General features: G+C 40.3%; 1 protein-coding gene across 1 annotated transcript in view; it reads left to right on the top strand.

Annotated features, from left to right (window-relative positions):
* The window catches only part of LARP4B (La ribonucleoprotein 4B), a 921,178-nt gene that overhangs the window by 233,826 nt on the left and 665,698 nt on the right, over nt 1-21,654 (top strand). The window contains exon 5 of the mRNA XM_053715674.1: nt 10,696-10,843. Within this exon, the coding sequence (XP_053571649.1) occupies nt 10,696-10,843 (148 nt within the window). The remainder of the gene's footprint in view (nt 1-10,695; nt 10,844-21,654) is intronic.

Here is a 21,654-nt window from a genome sequence, read left to right as displayed (position 1 = left end):
CTTGCTCTCTCCTATTCTTCTGCCATATTCTTTCTCATCCCACTTTCATTTAGTCATTTTTAATTCATCTTGCCTTATATTATCCCTTTCCATGTCAGCATACAGTAAACTCTTTGCTTTAACCTTAGTGTTCTGAACCATAATTGCATTCAGTAAAAAATACACGCATTGTTTTGAGCTAGCACCATTCTGCTACATAGTAAATGCATTCCAAAGCTTTATTTAGTTTAATGCATTAATAGCTTTCTAATGCCACTAAATATAGACTCACAAAATCTTACTTCTGTCAATGTTGTCTTACTAAAGTCTGCATTCCGGCAATATACCCACTAACATTTAATATAACATATTTTCTGAAGAAATGTTTTTAATCAGTAAGTCTAAATCTTACATTTGTATTAATAGGTAATAAATGTATTTCCTTCGTAATACGGGGAGAGTCCACAGCTACATTAATTTCTTTTGGAAATACAGAACCTGGCCACCAGGAGGAGGCAAAGACACCCCGGCCAAAGGCTTAAACACTTCCCCCACTTCCCTCATCCCCCAGTCATTCTTTGACTTTCGTCACAGGAGGTTGGCAGAGAAGTGTAGGAAGATTACGGAATAGTTCCTTATAGAGGCAAGTACTCTTCAAGATGGGACTTAAGTTTTTAGTTGTCTTGTCAGCCTCTCAGTGAGAGTATTCATGAAAGTTAGAGTCTGGAGATGCAGGGAGAGTATTTCTGCGAAACCATCCCGACTCATATTAACAGCTCCATAAGCAATCGGCGTTGACGAGTTTTGCTGCCTGCTTCCTACACTCAAGTCCATGTCAGAGGCACTGCTTCACACGTGAAGGACCATGTTTTACATGCATGTTAACGTTGGAAGATAGAGTCTCAGTTGGACTCCTTTATATGTTATGGAATCAAGGGTTAATATCTCATGAGGGGGATTCTTGAACAGTGGGGGCTTTAATCATATTTATGTGATTCTGACTGCTTATGTGTAGAGATGTTTGGGGCTCATAGGCTATTACGGAACATACAGGTTAATTTTCTAGCTGCGCAGTTTGTATTAGACTGGCACGCTTTTCCTTAGTGGGAACAATCCTTCATGGCACTACGTGACTGGGAGCGGTCACGTTTTTGTTTTCCGTATTCCTGACCAAACATCTGCGGATAGGATCTGTTTCTCTACCTTTCGTGGTCATAGGAGGTGGTGAGTGCCCAAGCCATTGGGGGTGTAGGGTGCCAGTTATTTATTGTCCATAATCCATTTAGTCAAGTTATGGAGGATTCTTCCCAAGGTCCGACATGTAACAGGACGATGGTATCCTATCAGTCTTCTGAGGAAGCGGTGTCCTCTGAGGCTTCAGAGGTGGTACCTCCAGGGTCGGAGCCCCAGATACTTCGACGGAGATGACTTTTGCTGTTCGATTTTGAATGGCTTGCCTGCGTGTACTTCTGAGAGAGGTTTTGGCGATGTTGGAGGTTCACAGTTCTGATCCGTCAGCTGAATCTCAGTCTTCTGAATCAGATAGCGAGGTTGTTTAGATGACGGGAGGGATGATGATCCTATTCCTTATCGTTTCTATGTGTGTGTCCTTGTTTTTTGTATCAGATTCCCAATTCTGAGCTCTTGAGGAGTTGTCGCATTACGGGCTGGACCTGTCGGTTTCACTTTCCCTTTGGCTATCGCTTGAGTGCGCTTGCCTAATTTCTTTTATAATCCGATCAGAATAGGTTTATTTTTTTTTATTTTTAGGGTTCGATATTTTCATGGTAGTGATTGATGGAATCTTCCGGTGGAAGTTCTTTAAAAACAAAAAAAAATAAAGAATAACACAAAACAGAACAAAGACAAAGAAGGATGTCTCTGGTCGGGGTGATGTTCCCTCTATTTGTCCAAGACTATGTTTAAGCTTCACAGCTTATTTGTGTTTCCGTTTATTTTTCTCAGTTTTCTGGCTCTGCTAGAACTTTAGAATTTTCCGTTTGACCCTTGAACATATATGTTGTATCCTTCATATCAGACTGGTCCTGGTTGGGTATTGGTTATCTCTGTTCTTTTGTGGCTTTATAACAGACATGTTTTTATCCTAAATAACAGGCTGGACCTGTTTGGGTACTAGTTACCTCTCTTCTTTCTTCTTCTCAAGAGGTTGTTTTCTTGTTCCTTCTGTCCAGAGGAAGCCCTTCTATCCTAGATGTCAGGCTGGTCCTAGATTACATTGTCTTGGTTGGGTGTCTGATATTGGATTGTATGCATTCCAAGTGTTCTTCGAGTTACTACCCTGCTTAGCAAAGCTGTTGACTTGGAGTTTGAATTCTTCTGTGGCAGATTTCTTTAGGAGCTAAGTTTTTCCTCTCCTAATGAGGGGGGGACGAGTGACTTTTTAGGAGTCTTTTTTTGCTGGTTCCTTTTTACAGGGGTGACATTTTCCCGCCTCTATTCGTGCTCCTTAAGGGTTCTTTCGTTCTATTAGACTATGCTCCCTATGCAGATCTTATTCCTTCTTCCTCGTTTTCAGTAACCTTATTCTGATACTAGATTTTTCTTGAGATCTAAGTTTTTTTTGTTGTTGTTGTTCAGTATCCTGTTTCCCTGGGTTCTGGTTGCTCCTGTTTTTGGCGGTTCTGGGTTTCTCCATCGCCTGCTAGAAGTTTTAAGGAATCTCTCTTGTCCCTTCCATCCTTTTGCCTTGGATTTGGATTGTAGTTCCTTGGGTAGGTTCCAGGGTAATTCTTTGGATGCTGTTCGATCTTTCAGACTGGAAGTCTCTCTTAGGCCTTTTTGAGTTTAAATACTCTACAGGCTTGTCCTGCAGTTTTCCTGCAGACTGTCGCTGGTTCTGTGGGAGGGTGAAGTTTAGCCCAGTCTGATTCTTCGGCTTGGCGTTGTTACTTCTCTATCTTTCAGATTTTCATAGATTTCTGGATAGTCCGCTCCGGTCTCCAGTGTGCGGTATATATTTCTCTGTTCTGGGAATGTTGCCTTGATCTACTGGGGTGGTTTTACCTTATCACTTCCATGGACGCGGGAAAGTGTTTCCTGGGATAACTTTTTTTTTTCTAGGGAATCTTTGGTCATTCTTTCTACTCTGAGGACCTGTTCTTCTGCGTTTTATACCAGTTGTGTTATTTCTGAAGTAGATCTTTTTTTCTGAATCAGAGTTCAGCAGGAGGTCGAGGGACCATCCTTCTGTGTGTACCTTTGTTCTGGATTCCGGAAAAGGGTTTTTTCGGATCTGGACCTTTGGAATCCGATCTAAGCTCTTGGAGCGTCCATGCCTATCCCATTTTTTCCCCTTAGGGGGTCATAGTCAGGGATTCTTAAGATATCTGGATCTTTTAGGTGTTAGGGAAGTTTATTCTTCCTTGCTCCTTTTGTGCTGTAACTTCGTTTCATGATTTGGTCTTCTCCATTATGGGTGCTCCTTATATGAAGTTTGGCAGGGTCTTTGCCCTTGGTGTCTGTGAGACGGGTTTTTTCGGAAAGATATCAGTCCTTTCCTCAGCTTGTAGCTGGTCCCTCGTTATAATTTGGGATGGTGGCCTCCCCCCCCCCCCCCTGTTTTTGTGGGGTGCTGTTGGTTCTCTCTGTTTTTATATCTCTTCTTGAGGTTCTCTCTTGTCCCTTTCCAGGGTGTCCTGGAGAAAGGGTTTCTTAACTGGTTGTTGGATAGGACAGCTAGTTTTTATAGCCTGAGGGTTAGCCTGGCTGCCTGTCAGACGTGCGCTTACGGGTTGTATCATCCGTCGCTTTCTGCCCTGGTATGTACTTCTAAGCAGATTCTAGATATCTGTTTCTGTTCTCTTCCAAGGTTCATGATCTTTTGGTGTTCATTTCCGTTTGTTAGAACGGGGACTGCAGTCAGGCAGTTGCATTGTTTTTTTTTTTTATCTTTGCCTTTTCAGAATCTTATGTTTTCTTAAGGATTTGCATTGATTCTTTGTATCAATGCAGGAGATGGTCCTTGATTTTCTATCCTCGACCTGTTTCGTTTCTGGAGTATCCTCTACATGTCCTAGTCTCTCTTGCAGTCCGGTAACACGCTCTCCTTATGAGGTTTTTTCGTTCTAAGGATACTTTTTCTCGGGTTCTGCAAGGTGCTTTTCCCTCTGTTACTTTTTTTCTGGGATCATGCTTCGAGGTCTTTTCGGACTTTCTTTCGCATAGTCAGTTTGTTTCTGTGTATCTTCCTATTCGGAAGTGTAAGATGTTAGGAGTCTTGGCTGTCCTCCTTGTCGTGTTTTTGTGTTTTTTTGGGGACCAGTGATTTTGTATGGTCTCTGACGTGGACTCTTATGGTCCTAATTGTTGAGCAGTTACTTGGTCCTCATAACATTTTCTTTTTGGTTCCTCGCTTCTGTTGAAGCAGTTTTCGGGAGATTGGGTTTGTTACAGGCTGTGGTGCCCTCAGATTTGGGCCGCCTCTCTTGGTACACAAACCCCCCGACCTACCCCCCCCCCCCCCCCGTTAGCATTCTGTGTCTTCTATAGGTTGGGTATTGTTTTCCCAAAAGTAATGAATGCAAATGTGGACTCTCCCCGTATTAAGAAGGAAAACATAAATTATGCTTACCAGATAATTTCCTTTCCTTCTGTATGGAGAGAGTCTACAGCTCCCACCCATGTTTTTCCATTGGGTGGTTTTAAAAATTTTTTGTTCTTCTGGGGGAGGTATTTAAGCCTTTTGGCTGGGGTTTCTGCCTCCTTCTGGTGGCCAGGTTCTGTATTTCCCAAAAGTAAGGAATGCAGCTGTGGACTCTCCCTCTACAGAAGGAAAACATAATTTATGTAAGAACTTACCTGATAAATTCATTTCTTTCATATTGGCAAGAGTCCATGAGCTAGTGACGTATGGGATATACATTCCTACCAGGAGGGGCAAAGTTTCCCAAACCTCAAAATGCCTATAAATAAACCCCTCACCACACCCACAATTCAGTTTAACGAATCGCCAAGAAGTGGGGTCATAAGAAAGGAGCGAAAGCATCAACAATGAATTGGAATAATTGTGCTTTATACAAAAAATCATAACCACCACAAAAAGAGTGGGCCTCATGGACTCTTGCCAATATGAAAGAAATGAATTTATCAGGTAAGTTCTTATATAAATTATCTTTTCTTTCATGTAATTGGCAAGAGTCCATGAGCTAGTGACGTATGGGATAGAAAATACCCAAGATGTGGAACTCCACGCAAGAGTCACTAGAGAGGGAGGGATAAAAATAAAGACAGCCAATTACGCTGAAAAAAGAATCCACAACCCAAATCAAAAAGTTTTAATCTTATAATGAAAAAAACTGAAATTGTAAGCAGATCAAACTGAAACAGCTGCCTGAAGTAGTTTTCTACCAAAAACTGCTTCTGAAGAAGAGAAAACATCAAAATGGTAGAATTTAGTAAAAGTATGCAAAGAAGACAAAGTTGCTGCTTTGCAAAACAGAAGCTTCATTCTTAAAAGCCCAGGAAGTAGAAACTGACCTGGTAGAATGAGCCGTAATCCTCTGAGGCGGGGATTTACCCGACTCCAAATAAGCATGATGAATCAAAAGCTTTAACCAAGAAGCCAAAGAAATGGCAGAAGCTTTCTGACCTTTCCTAGAACCAGAAAAGATAACAAATAGACTAGAAGTGTTTCTGAAATCTTTAGTAGCTTCAACATAATATTTCAAAGCTCTTACCACATCCAAAGAATGCAAAGATCTTTCCAAATAATTCTTAGGATTAGGACACAACGAAGGGACAACAATTTCTCTACTAATGTTGTTGGAATACACAACCTTAGGTAAAATTTTTAATGAAGTCCGCAAAACCGCCTTATCCTGATGAAAAATCAGAAAAGGAGACTCACAAGAAAGAGCATATCATTCAGAAACTCTTCTAGCAGAAGAGATAGCCAAAAGAAACGATACTTTCCAAGAAAGTAATTTAATGTCCAAAGAATGCATAGGCTCAACGGAGGAGCCTGTAAAGCTCTCAAAACTAAATTAAGACTCCAAGGAGGAGAGATTGACTTAATGACAGGCTTGATACGAACCAAAGCCTGTACAAAACAACGAATGTCAGGAAGATTGCTTTTTCTGTTCTGTTTCATAGAAAAATTGCTAGAGATTTGTCCTTTCAAGGAACTTGAAACCCTTATCCAAACCAACCTGAAGAAACTGTAAAATTCTAGGAATTATAAAAGAATGCCAAGAGAACTTATGAGAAGAACACCATGAAATGTAAGTTTTCCAAACTCGGTAATAAATCTTTCTAGATACAGATTTACGAGCCTGTAACATAGTATTGATCACTGAGTCAGAGAAACCTCTATGACTAAGCACTAAGCGTTCAATCTCCATACCTTCAAATTTAATGATTTGAGATCCTGATGGAAAAACGGGCCTTGAGATAGGTCTGGCCTTAATGGAAGTGTCCAAGGTTAGCAACTGGACATCAGAACAAGATGTGTGGTAATGCTGGAGCCACCAGCAGTATAAACAAATGCTCCATTATGATTTTGGAAATCACTCTTGGAAGAAGAACTAGAGGCGGAAAGATATAAGCAGGATGATAATTCCAAGGAAGTGACAACGCATCCACTGCTTCCGCCTGAGGATCCCTGGACCTGGACAGGTACCTGGGAAGTTTCCTGCTTAGATGAGAAGCCATCAGATCTTTTTCTGGAAGCCCCCATATCTGAACAATCTGAAGAAACACATCTGGGTGAAGAGACCATTCTCCCGGATGTAAAGTCTGGCGACTGAGATAATCCGCTTCCCAATTGTCTATACCTGGGATATGGACTGCAGAGATTAGACAGGAGCTGGATTCCGCCCATGCAAGTATCCGAGATACTTCTTTCATAGCTTGAGGACTGTGAGTCCCACCTTGATGATTGACATACGCCACGGTTGTGACATTGTCTGTCTGAAAACAAATAAACGGTTCTCTCTTCAGAAGAGGCCAGAACTGAAGAGCTCTGAGAATCGCACGGAGTTCCAAAATATTGATTGGTAATTTCGCCTCTTGAGATTTCCAAACCCACTGCGCTGTCAGAGATCCCCAGACAGCTGAAAGACTCGCATCTGTTGAATTCACAGTCCAGGTTGGACGAAGAAAAGAGGCCCCCTGAACAAAACGGTGGTGATCTAACCACCAAGTCAGAGATAGTCGAGTATTGGGATTTAAGGATATCAATTGTGATATCTTTGTATAATCCCTGCACCATAGGTTCAGCATACAAAGCTGAAGAGGTCTCATGTGAAAACGAGCAAAGGGGATTGCGTTCGATGCTGCAGTCATGAGACCTAAAACCTCCATGCACATAGCTACTGAAGGTTCCGACAAGCTGAAACCAATTTCAGACGTCTTTTGTCTGTTAGAGACAAAGTCATGGATACTGAATCTATTTGGAATCCTAAAAAGGTTACCCTTGTCTGAGGAATCAAGGAACTTTTTGGTAAATTGATCCTCCAACCATGTTTTTGAAGAAACAACACAAGTTGATTCGTATGAGATTCTGCAGAATGTAAAGACTGAGCAAGTACCAAGATATCGTCCAAATAAGGAAACACTGCAATACCCCGCTCTCTGATTACAGAGAGAAGGGCACTGAGAACCTTTGAGAAGATCCTTGGAGCTGTTGCTAGGCCAAAAGGAAGAGCAACAAATTGGTAATGATTGTCTAGAAAAGAGAATCTCAGGAACTGATAGTGATCTGGATGAATTGGAACATAAAGATAAGCATTCTGTAAGTCTATTGTTGACATATAATGCCCTTGCAGAACAAAAGGCAGAATAGTCCTTATAGTCACCATTTTGAATGTTGGTATTCTTACATAACGATTCAAAATTTTTAGATCCAGAACTGGTCTGAAAGAATTCTCTTTCTTTGGATCAATGAACAGATTTGAATAAAACCCCAGACCCCGTTCCAGATATGGAACTGGCACAATTACCCCAGATGACTCCAGGTCTGAAACACACTTCAGGAAAGCCTGAGCCTTTACTGTGTTCACTGGAATGCGTGAGAAAAAGAACCTTCTCACAGGCGGTCTTACCTTGAAACCTATTCTGTACCCATGAGAAACAATGTTCTGAATCCAATGATTTTGAATTGAATTGATCCAAACATCTTTGAAAAATCGTAGTCTGCCCCCTACCAGCTGTGCTGCAATGAGGGCCGCACCTTCATGCGAACTTGGGGGCTGGTTTTGATTTTCTAAAAGGCTTGGATTTATTCCAGACTGGAGAAGGCTTCCGATTGGAAACCATTCCTTTAGGGGAAGGGTCAGGCTTTTGTTCCTTATTCTGACGAAAGGAACGAAAACGGTTAGCAGCCCTAAATTTACCCTTAGATTTTTTATCCTGAGGCAAAAAAGCTCCCTTCCCCCCAGTGACAGTTGAAATTATAGAATCCAACTGAGAACCAAATAATTTATTACCTTGGAAAGAAAGAGATAGCAACATTGACTTAGAAGTCATATCCGCATTCCAAGATTTAAGCCATAAAGCTCTTCTAGCTAAAATAGCTAAAGACATATACCTGACATCAATTCTAATGATATCAAAAATGGCATCACAAATGAAATTATTAGCATGTTGAAGTAGCTTAACAATGCTATACACATTATGATATGTTACTTGTTGCGCTAAAGACTCCAACCAAAAAGTTGAAGCCGCAGCAACATCAGCCAAAGAAATAGCAGGCCTAAGAAGATGACCTGAACATAAATAAGCCTTCCTTAGATGAGATTCAAGCTTCCTATCTAAAGGATCTTTAAAAGAAGTACTATCTGCCGTAGGAATAGTAGTACGTTTAGCAAGTGTAGAGATAGCCCCATCAACTTTGGGGATTTTTTCCCAAAACTCCAATCTATCAGACGGCAAAGGGTACAGTCTCTTAAACCTTAAAGAATGACTAAATGAAGTACCCAAACTATTCCATTCCTTAGAAATTACATCTGAAATAGCATCAGGAACTGGAAAAACCTCTGGAATAACTACATGAGGTTTAAAAACCGAATTTAATTGTTTACTGGATTTAATATCAAGAGGACTAGTCTCCTCCATATCTAATGCAATCAACACCTCTTTTAATAAAGAACAAATGAACTCCATTTTAAATAAATATGAAGATTTGTCAGTGTCAATATCTGAGGCAGAATCTTCTGAACCAGATAGATCCTCATCAGAGATAGATAAATCAGAATGCTGGCGGTCATTTAAAAATTCATCTAATTTATGAGAAGTTTTAAAAGACATTTTACGTTTATTAGAAGGTATAACAGACAGGGCCTTCTGAATAGAATTAGAAACAAATTCTCTCACATTAACAGGAATATCCTGAACATTAGATGTTGAAGGAACAACAGATAATGGACTACTACTAACGGAAATATTGTCTGCTTTTGAAAGTTTATCATGACAACTAACACAAACTACAGCCGGAGGAACAGTTACCACAAGTTAACAACAAATGCACTTAGCTTTGATAGAACCGACATCAGGCAGCAGCATTCCAGAAGTAGATTCTGATACAGGGTCAGACTGAGACATCTTGCAATATATGTAAAAGAAAAAACAACATATAAAGCAAAATTATCAAATTCCTTAAATGACAGTTTCAGGAATGGGAAAAAAATCAAACAGAATAAGCCTCTGGAAACCAGAAGCAAAAAGAAACAAAGACTTCAATAATGTAAAAAAAACTGGTGCCAAGTATGACACCCACAATTGACAAATTTTTTGGCGCCAAAAACGTCTGCAACAAACACGTGCATCATAGATGACGCAACTACGTGAAAACTCTCGGCGCCAACTAAGACACCGGAAATGACGACATTACGTCAACAAACGTAATTCTAGCGCCAAAAAAGTCTCGCGCCAAGAATGACGCAATAAATTATAGCATTTTTTGCTCCCGCAAGCCTAACAACCCGCAATTTAGAAAGAAAAGTCAATTGAAAAAATTTTCAGGTAAGAAGAAAATGTATTCATATGCATTTCCCAAAATGAAACTGACAGTCTGTAAGAAGGAAATATGCTGATTAATCTGAATCATGGCAAATCTAAGTATAAAACATATATTTAGAACTTTACATATAAAGTGCCAAACCATAGCTGAGAGTGTCAAATAAGACATACTTACCAAAAGACACTCATCTACATATAGTAGATAGCCAAACCAGTACTGAAACGAGAATCAGCAGAGGTAATGGTATATAAGAGTATATCCTCGATCTGAAAAGGGAGGTAGGAGAAGAATCTCTACGACCTATAACAGAGAACCTATGAAATAGATCCCCGATAGGATGACCATAGTATTCAATAGGCAATACTCCTTTCACATCCCTCTGCCATTCACTGCACTCTGAGAGGAATCCGGGCTTCAGCATGCTGCGAAGCGCATATCAACGTAGAAATCTAGCACAAACTTACTTCACCCCCTCCATAGGAGGCAAAGTTTGTAAAACTGAATTGTGGGTGTGGTGGGGGGTGTATTTATAGGCATTTTGAGGTTTGGGAAACTTTGCCCCTCCTGGTAGGAATGTATATCCCATACGTCACTAGCTCATGGACTCTTGCCAATTACATGAAAGAAATTAAATTATCTGGTAAGCATAATTTATGTTTTTAAAAGATTTGCAGGCAACATGTTTCTTTCATTTTGTTGAACACCTAACATTGGTTATGTGAATATTTTCTGTTTTGTAGGAATCAACCAAGGTTTCTGAACTAAACCCTAATGCTAAAGTATGGGGAAATCACATGTTACATTTGGAAGCAAGTGGTGCAGATAATGGGACTGAAGGACAATCTTGGGATGAGTTTACAGATGATCCTCCAGATTCCTCAAAAGAAGGTAGTTTTTTTTTTTTCTTCTCTCCACGTGTAATGTGAACAGATTTATTAAATAGATTTAAAAAGATAAAATAATTTAAAAAGCAAAAAAAAAATAATTCCATTGATAAAGTTGTTCACTTCCACACGCGAGCAATTTAATTTTAAAGTCTTAGAACATTAAAGGTACATACAAAAGTGAAAAGAAAATGCTTTAATGCTAGATCTTCTTATTGCGCTATTGATTATAAATATCTATATGTTCGACCCCTGTAAATAGTTTTTTTTTTCATAAGCATGTTAGAACAGTTGAGTCCCTTCAACCTAAAAAAGAAAAAAAAAATCTAAAGGGTTATTTTTTTTTCTGTTCTGAATTTAATTTGTAGGTTATGCTCAAAACACTCAAAGGGATTGTAAAGTCAAAATTAAACTTTCTTCTGTTATGTGTGATCAGTCCACGGGTCATCATTACTTCTGGGATATAACTCCTCCCCAACAGGAAATGCAAGAGGATTCACCCAGCAGAGCTGCATATAGCTCCTCCCCTCTACGTCAGTCCCAGTCATTCTCTTGCACCCAACGACTAGATAGGATGTGTGAGAGGACTATGGTGATTATACTTAGTTTTTATGACTTCAATCAAAAGTTTGTTATTTTAAAATAGCACCGGAGCGTGTTATTACTTCTCTGGCAGAGTTTGAGGAAGAATCTGTCAGAGTTTTTTACTATGATTTTAACCGGAGTAGTTAAGATCATATTGCTGTTCTCGGCCATCTGAGGGAGGTAAAGGCTTCAGATCAGGGGACAGCGGGCAGATGAATCTGCATTGAGGTATGTAGCAGTTTTTATTTTCTGAATGGAATTGATGAGAAAATCCTGCCATACCGTTAAAATGACATGTATGTATACACTTCAGTATTCTGGGGATGGTATTTCACCGGAACTACTCTGTTAAAGGTCACTAATCCTTTTTAATAACTATTTATCATGTTAAACGTTTTTGCTGGAATGTAGAATCGTTTACATTGCTGAGGTACTGTGTGAATAAATATTTGGGCATTATTTTCCACTTGGCAGTTTTTTTGCTTTAATTGTGACAGTTTCGTTTCTCTTCACTGCTGTGTGGGAGAGGGAGGGGCCGTTTTTGGCGCTCTTTGCTACGCATCAAAAAATACCAGTCAGTTACTTTTATATTTCCTGCATGATCCGGTTCATCTCTGATAGATCTCAGGGGTCTTCAAACTTCTTTGAAGGGAGGTAAATTCTCTCAGCAGAGCTGTGAGAATTTTTATAGTGACTGTGAATAAAAACGTTGCTTTGTATTTTTTATGTCAAATTTAATTATTGTTATTTTACTAATGGGAACAAACCTTTGCTAAAAGTTTTGTTGTTTTAAAGTTTGATGCTATAACTGTTTTTCAGTTCATTATTTCAACTGTCATTTAATCGTTAGTACCTCTTTGAGGCACAGTACGTTTTTTGCTAAAAAAGATTATAACCAAGTTGTAAGTTTTTTGCTAGTGTGTTAAACATGTCTGACTCAGAGGAAGATATCTGTGTCATTTGTTCCAATGCCAAGGTGGAGCCCAATAGAAATTTATGTACTAACTGTATTGATGCTACTTTAAATAAAAGTCAATCTGTACAATGTGAACAAATTTCACCAAACAGCGAGGGGAGAGTTATGCCGACTAACTCGCCTCACGCGGCAGTACCTGCATCTCCCGCCCGGGAGGTGCGTGATATTTTGGCGCCTAGTACATCTGGGCGGCCATTACAGATAACATTACAAGATATGGCTACTGTTATGACTGAAGTTTTGTCTAAATTACCAGAACTAAGAGGCAAGCGTGATCACTCTGGGGTGAGAACAGAGTGCGCTGACAATGCTAGGGCCATGTCTGATACTGCGTCCCAGCTCGCAGAGCATGAGGACGGAGAGCTTCATTCTGTGGGTGACGGTTCTGATCCAAACAGATTGGACTCAGATATTTCAAATTTTAAATTTAAATTGGAGAACCTCCGTGTATTACTAGGGGAGGTCTTAGCAGCTCTCAACGATTGTAACACCGTTGCAATACCAGAGAAACTGTGTAGGTTGGATAAATACTTTGCGGTACCGGCGAGTACTGACGTTTTTCCTATACCTAAGAGACTAACTGAAATTGTTACTAAGGAGTGGGATAGACCCGGTGTGCCGTTCTCACCCCCTCCAATATTTAGAAAGATGTTTCCAATAGACGCCACCACTCGGGACTTATGGCAAACGGTCCCCAAGGTGGAGGGAGCAGTTTCTACTTTAGCTAAGCGTACCACTATCCCGGTGGAGGATAGCTGTGCTTTCTCAGATCCAATGGATAAAAAATTAGAGGGTTACCTTAAGAAAATGTTTGTTCAACAAGGTTTTATATTACAACCCCTTGCATGTATCTCGCCGATTACGGCTGCGGCAGCATTTTGGATTGAGTCGCTTGAAGAGAACCTTAGTTCATCTACGCTAGACGACATTACGGACAGGCTTAGAGTCCTTAAACTAGCTAATTCCTTCATTTCGGAGGCCGTAGTACATTTAACCAAACTTACGGCTAAGAACTCAGGATTCGCCATACAGGCACGTAGGGCGCTGTGGCTAAAATCCTGGTCAGCTGATGTTACTTCTAAGTCCAAATTACTTAATATACCTTTCAAGGGGCAGTCTTTATTTGGGCCCGGTTTGAAAGAGATTATCGCTGACATTACAGGAGGTAAGGGCCACGCCCTACCTCAAGACAAAGCCAAAGCTAAGGCTAGACAGTCTAATTTTCGTCCCTTTCGGAACTTCAAAACAGGAGCAGCATCAACCTCCACTGCACCAAAACAGGAAGGAGCTGTTGCTCGTTACAGGCAAGGCTGGAAGCCTAACCAGTCCTGGAACAAGAGCAAGCAGGCCAGGAAACCTGCTGCTGCCCCAAAGACAGCATGAACCGAGAGCCCCCGATCCGGGACCGGATCTAGTGGGGGGCAGACTCTCTCTCTTCGCCCAGGCCTGGGCAAGAGATGTTCAGGATCCCTGGGCACTAGAGATCATATCTCAGGGATACCTTCTAGACTTCAAATTATCTCCCCCAAGAGGGAGATTTCATCTGTCAAGGTTGTCAACAAACCAGATAAAGAAAGAAGCGTTTCTACGCTGCGTACAAGATCTGTTAATAATGGGAGTGATCCATCCGGTTCCGCGGTCGGAACAAGGACAAGGGTTCTACTCAAACCTGTTTGTGGTTCCCAAAAAAGAGGGAACTTTCAGGCCAATCTTAGATTTAAAGATTCTAAACAAATTCCTAAGAGTTCCATCGTTCAAAATGGAAACTATTCGGACAATCTTACCCATGATCCAAGAGGGTCAGTACATGACCACAGTGGATTTAAAGGATGCTTACCTTCACATACCGATCCACAAAGATCATCACCGGTATCTAAGGTTTGCCTTCTTAGACAGGCACTACCAGTTTGTAGCTCTTCCATTCGGATTGGCTACGGCTCCAAGAATCTTCACAAAGGTTCTGGGTGCCCTTCTGGCGGTACTAAGACCGCGAGGGATTTCGGTAGCTCCATACCTAGACGACATTCTAATTCAAGCTTCAAGCTTTCAAACTGCCAAGTCTCATACAGAGTTAGTTCTGGCATTTCTAAGGTCGCATGGATGGAAAGTGAACGAAAAGAAGAGTTCTCTTTTTCCTCTCACAAGAGTTCCATTCTTGGGGACTCTTATAGATTCTGTAGAAATGAAGATTTACCTGACAGAGGACAGGTTAACAAAGCTTCAAAATGCATGCCGTGTCCTTCATTCCATTCAACACCCGTCAGTAGCTCAATGCATGGAGGTGATCGGCTTAATGGTAGCGGCAATGGACATAGTACCTTTTGCACGCCTACACCTCAGACCTCTGCAATTATGCATGCTAAGTCAGTGGAATGGGGATTACTCAGATTTGTCCCCTACTCTGAATCTGAATCAAGAGACCAGAAATTCTCTTCTATGGTGGCTTCATCGGCCACACCTGTCCAGGGGGATGCCATTCAGCAGGCCAGACTGGACAATTGTAACAACAGACGCCAGCCTACTAGGTTGGGGCGCTGTCTGGAATTCTCTGAAGGCTCAGGGACTATGGAATCAGGAGGAGAGTCTCCTTCCAATAAACATTCTGGAATTGAGGGCAGTTCTCAATGCCCTTCTAGCTTGGCCCCAATTAACAACTCGGGGGTTCATCAGGTTTCAGTCGGACAACATCACGACTGTAGCTTACATCAACCATCAGGGAGGGACAAGAAGCTCCCTAGCAATGGTGGAAGTATCAAAGATAATTCGCTGGGCAGAGTCTCACTCTTGCCACCTGTCAGCAATCCACATCCCGGGAGTGGAGAACTGGGAGGCGGATTTCTTGAGTCGCCAGACTTTTCATCCGGGGGAGTGGGAACTTCATCCGGAGGTCTTTGCCCAAATACTTCGACGTTGGGGCAAACCAGAGATAGATCTCATGGCGTCTCGCCAGAACGCCAAACTTCCTCGCTACGGGTCCAGATCCAGGGATCCGGGAGCGGTTCTGATAGATGCTTTGACAGCACCTTGGAACTTCGGGATGGCTTATGTGTTTCCACCCTTTCCGCTGCTTCCTCGATTGATTGCCAAAATCAAGCAGGAGAGAGCATCAGTGATTCTAATAGCGCCTGCATGGCCACGCAGGACTTGGTATGCAGATCTAGTGGACATGTCATCCTGTCCGCCTTGGTCTCTACCTCTAAGACAGGACCTTCTGATACAGGGTCCATTCAAACATCAAAATCTAACTTCTCTGAAGCTGACTGCTTGGAAATTGAACGTTTGATTTTATCAAAACGTGGTTTTTCTGAGTCGGTTATTGATACCCTGATACAGGCTAGGAAGCCTGTTACCAGAAAGATTTACCATAAAATATGGCGTAAATACCTATACTGGTGCGAATCCAAACATTACTCCTGGAGTAAGGTTAGGATCTCTAGGATATTGTCTTTTCTACAAGAAGGGTTAGAAAAGGGTTTATCAGCTAGTTCATTAAAGGGACAGATTTCAGCTCTGTCCATCTTGTTACACAGGCGTCTGTCAGAAAATCCAGACGTCCAGGCTTTTTGTCAGGCTTTAGCTAGGATCAAGCCTGTGTTTAAAGCTGTTGCTCCGCCATGGAGTTTAAACTTAGTTCTTAACGTTTTACAGGGTGTTCCATTTGAACCCCTTCATTCCATTGATATAAAATTGTTATCTTGGAAAGTTCTGTTTTTAATGGCTATTTCCTCGGCTCGAAGAGTCTCTGAGTTATCAGCCTTACATTGTGATTCTCCTTATCTGATTTTTCACTCAGACAAGGTAGTTCTGCGTACTAAACCTGGGTTCTTACCTAAGGTGGTCACTAACAGGAATATCAATCAAGAGATTGTTGTTCCATCCTTGTGTCCAAATCCTTCTTCAAAGAAGGAACGTCTTCTACACAATCTGGATGTAGTTCGTGCCCTCAAGTTCTACTTGCAGGCAACTAAAGATTTTCGCCAAACTTCTTCCCTGTTTGTCGTTTATTCTGGACAGAGGAGAGGTCAAAAAGCTTCTGCTACCTCTCTCTCTTTTTGGCTTCGTAGCATAATACGTTTAGCCTATGAGACTGCTGGTCAGCAGCCTCCTGAAAGAATTACAGCTCACTCCACTAGAGCTGTGGCTTCCACTTGGGCCTTTAAGAATGAGGCCTCTGTTGAACAGATTTGCAAGGCTGCAACTTGGTCTTCGCTTCATACTTTTTCCAAATTTTACAAATTTGACACTTTTGCTTCTTCGGAGGCTATTTTTGGGAGAAAGGTTCTTCAGGCAGTGGTTCCTTCTATATAATGAGCCTGCCTATCCCTCCCGTCATCCGTGTACTTTTGCTTTGGTATTGGTATCCCAGAAGTAATGATGACCCGTGGACTGATCACACATAACAGAAGAAAACATAATTTATGCTTACCTGATAAATTCCTTTCTTCTGTTGTGTGATCAGTCCACGGCCCGCCCTGTTTTAAGGCAGGTAAATATCTTTTAAATTATACTCCAGTCACCACTTCACCCTTGGTTACTCCTTTCTCGTTGATTCTTGGTCGAATGACTGGGACTGACGTAGAGGGGAGGAGCTATATGCAGCTCTGCTGGGTGAATCCTCTTGCATTTCCTGTTGGGGAGGAGTTATATCCCAGAAGTAATGATGACCCGTGGACTGATCACACAACAGAAGAAAGGAATTTATCAGGTAAGCATAAATTATGTTTTTATGATTCAGATGCAGAATCATTTTTTTTACAACTTTTCAATTTTCTAATATTCTAAAAATGTCTTTGTTCACTTAATATCCTTTGTTGAATAGTCAATCTAGGTAGGCTCATAGGAGCTAAGGAGTGTCTTTAGTACTTTATATCAGCCGTGTTTTGCAACATTCTTTTTAGCAGTATTATACATTGTTGCAAACACTAACTAGATTTACTATTCAGAAACGTATACTAAGAGAACAAAGCAAATAGGATAACATAAGTAAATTGGAAAGTTGTTTCAAATTGCAAGCTCTATCTGATCGACGAAAGGTTCATACACCTTGAATGGGATTATTCAGCACAAGCTGGACATACATATTCTATGACTTTTTGTGCCTTTGACCATTTTTTACAGATGAGTAGACCTTTTTCATCTAAATACAAATTTGCTATATTATATATATAATTTCTGAAGTTTGCTAGTGTTGAAATTCTTAGAATTATTTTTACCTTCATGTAACCTTTGTTGTTTCGAAGGATGGCAACTTAACTATTTACAATACTTATTACTATAATTATACAAAAAAGTAACATTAATGGGACAAAAACCAGGTTGAGATCTGTGCATATCCTAAAAGGGCTAATAGTTTGCTTACATTTTTTTTTTAATTTGCTGACAAGTATTTTAAAATAACTTTAAAAAATAAGCAAATTGAATTACATAGCTAAGCTGCCTGGAGCAGCCAACTCCACCCCCCCATCAGTGTTTAGACAGAGGCACTGTATTTCAACTGAGTTCACAGCTTCTAGGCATGCTCCAGAAGATAATCCATATGCACTCTTGCATTCTACCAAAATAACAATCGATATAGATACAGCCATAGAAGGAAATGTGTGTGGGGAGTTAGAGCTTTACAATTCAGAAAATAAAAAGAAAGGGTTAATGGCGTGGCACTGCAGTATACATTTGCAGGTAAAGTAATTAAAAGTACATATAAGGTAGATTCTTCATTAATCTATTTTTTATTTTTCCCAAATTCAATGATATCATATTTTAGCTACAGGCATGTCATTGATATTTTTTTTTTCTTCATACATGTGGTGAGAGTTTACGATCCATTAATCATGGGAATTACTTTTCCCTGCCACTAGGCAAAGATTCCCAAACCCCTCCTAACTTACTGGCAACTCAGTCTTGTCTTTGCTTCCGCTGGAAGGTGAAGAATGAAGATGTGCAGTTTGATTCTTCAGTGAGAGGTGTTTAGTTGTGGCCCATTTCTCTTAGAGCACAGTTTTTGTCGGAGGGGTGTATTTGGAGTATACGTAGTGACATATTTACCTATTGAGATTTAATCACAAGCCTTTCTACTGATCTCGCAGAGACTTGTCCTTTGCATCTTCTTGTTGGTTAGTCAATATACTCCAGATTCTCTGGTTTTGGCTTCCTATTGGTTTCCTCCATTAGTAGGGTGCCTAATGGTAAGTACTAAATATTTCTTTCATATAGGTGGCGAGAGTCCACAAGCTGTTACGTATGGGATATACCCCCCCCCCAACCTCACACATACCTCAGTTTTAAACCTTACCTCCGTTGAAGGTTATTAAATTATAATGATGTCCTTGATTTCTTCAGTGAAAGGCGCTTTAGAGCAGGGCTCAACAAACCCTGGAGCCAGGGAGCAACTGGCTCCTAGAATTCTACCCCTGGCTCCTAACTTTTTGGGTTAATCTCCATATATCTATATACAACTACCACTGTCTGGCTCCTAAACATATGTCTGGCACTGCTTTAGAGCATATTGAAGACCAATTCGCCTCAGAGTACAGTGCTTTGTCAGAGGGAAGTGAAGGGAGTACTGCCTCATGACACCATGTTTTTCACCTCACGGGAAGTCTTTTCATGGGCTCTCGGTTTCAGGGATTTATATTCTGCCTCCATTAACAGATCAACATTGTAATCCTATTCCATCACCTCTGCTGATATGTTTCAGTACTGGTTTGGCTGTTTATCAGTGGACGATTGTCTAAGGTTAAGTATGTTTAAATTCTTTATGTGGACACTCACAGCTGTGTATGGGCACTTTTCTTTCATGTAATTGTCAAGAATCCATGAGCTAGTGACGTATGGGATATACAATCCTACCAGGAAGGGCAAAGTTTCCCAAACCTCAAAATGCCTATAAATAGAGTTTATTGCTTAATTTTTGGCACAAGATTTTCTTTCATGTAATTAGCAAGAGACCATGAGCTAGTGACGTATGGGATATACATTCCTACCAGGAGGGGCAAAGTTTCCCAAACCTCAAAATGCCTATAAATACACCCCTCACCACACCCACAATTCAGTTTTACAAACTTTGCCTCCCATGGAGGTGGTGAAGTAAGTTTGTGCTTGATTCTACGTTGATATGCGCTTCGCAGCAGGCTGAAGCCCGGTTTTCCTCTCAGAGTGCAGTGAATGTCAGAGGGATGTGAAGAGAGTATTGCCTATTTGAATACAATGGTCTTCCTCTAGGGGATCTATTTCATAGGTTCTCTGTTATCGGTCGTAGAGATTTCTTCTCCTACCTCCCTTTTCAGATCGACGATATACTCTTATATACCATTACCTCTACTGATTCTCGTTTCAGTACTGGTTTGGCTATCTACTATATGTAGATGAGTGTCTTAGGGTAAGTAAGTCTTATTTCTATATATGACACTCAAAGCTATGGTTGGGCACTTTATATGTAAAGTTCTAAATATATGTGTTTAAACTTATATTTGCCATGATTCAGGATAATCGGTATTCCTTCATTCAGACTGTCAGTTTCATTTTTTTTGGAAAATGCATATAAATTTCATTTTTCTTACCTTAAATTTTCAATTTTCAATTGACTTATTTTCATAAATTGCGGGCTGTTAGGCTCGCGGGTGCAGAAAATGCTTCTATTTATTGCGTCATTTTTGGCGCGAGACTTTTTTGGCACAAAAATTTCGTCATTTCCGGCGTCATAGTTGGTGCCGGAAGTTTTTACGTAATTGCGTCATTTTTTACGTATGTGTATTGCGGACTTTTTTTGGCACCAAAAAATATGGGCGTCATTCGTGGCGCCAAAATGTGTGTTCGTTATACTTGGCGACAGTTTTTTTCACACTATTTCAATCTCGGTATTCAGTTGCTTCTGGTTTTCTAGAAGCTTGTTTCATTTTGCATTTTTTCCCATTCCTGAAACTGCCATTTAAGGAATTTGATAATTTTGCTTTATATGTTGTTTTTTCTTTTACATATTGCAAGATGTCATTACCTGACCCTGGATCAGAATCTACTTCTGGAAAGACGCTGCCTGATGTCGGTTCTACCAAAGCTAAGTGCATTTGTTGTAAACTTTTGGTAACTGTTCCTCCGGCTGTAGTTTGTGATACTTGTCATGATAAGCTTTCAAATGCAGATAGTATTTCCATTAGTAATAATCCATTACCTGTTGTTCCTTCAACATCTAATGTTCAGGATGTTCCTGTTAATGTTAAAGAATTTGTTTCTAAATCTATTCGTAAGGCTCTGTCTGTTATTCCTCCTTCTGCTAAACGTAAAAGGTCTTTTAAAACTTCACATATTTCAGATGAATTTTTAAATGACCGCCATCATTCTGACTTATCTATTTCTGATGTGGATCTATCTGATTCAGAAGATTCTACCTCAGATATTGACACTGATAAATCTTCATATTTATTTAAGATGGAGTTTATTCGTTCTTTACTTAAGGAAGTGTTGATTGCTTTAGATATGGAGGAGTCTAGTCCTCTTGATATTAAAACTACTAAGCGTTTAAATGCAGTTTTTAAACAACCTGTGGTTATTCCAGAAGTTTTTCCAGTTCCTGATGCTATTTCAGAAGTAATTTCTAGGGAATGGAATAGTCTGGGTACTTCATTTACTCCTTCTCCAAGGTTTAAGAAATTGTACCCTTTGCCATCTGACAGATTAGAGGTTTTTGGATAAAATCCCCAAAGTTGATGGGGCTATTTCTACTCTTGCTAAACGTACTACTATTCCTACAGCAGATAGTACTTCGTTTAAAGATCCTTTAGATAGAAAGCTTGAATCCTTTCTAAAGAAGGCTTATTTATGTTCAGGTAATCTTCTTAGACCTGCTATTTCTTTGGCTGATGTTGCTGCTGCTTCAACTTTCTGGTTGGAGGCTTTAGCGCAACAAGTGTCAGACCATAATGTTTATAGCATTATTAAACTCCTTCAACATGCTAATAACTTTGTGTGATGCCATTTTCGATATCATTAGAATTGATGTCAGGTATATGTCTTTAGCTATTTTAGCTAGAAGAGCTTTATGGCTTGAATCTTGGAATGCAGATATGACTTCTAAGTCAACATTGCTTTCTCTTTCTTTCCAAGGTAATAAATTGTTTGGTTCTCAGTTAGATTCAATAATTTCAACTGTTACTGGGGGGAAGGGAGCCTTTTTACCTCAGGATAAAATATCTAAAGGTAAATATAGGGCTGCTAATCGTTTTCGTTCCTTTCGTCAGAATAAGGAACAAAAGCCTGACCCT

The sequence above is a fragment of the Bombina bombina genome, chromosome 5 (assembly GCF_027579735.1).
Source record: "Bombina bombina isolate aBomBom1 chromosome 5, aBomBom1.pri, whole genome shotgun sequence".
NCBI classification, from domain to species: Eukaryota; Metazoa; Chordata; class Amphibia; order Anura; family Bombinatoridae; genus Bombina; species Bombina bombina.
The sequence above is the reverse complement of the archived record's forward strand: the minus strand, read 5'-3'. Positions and strand labels throughout refer to the sequence as shown.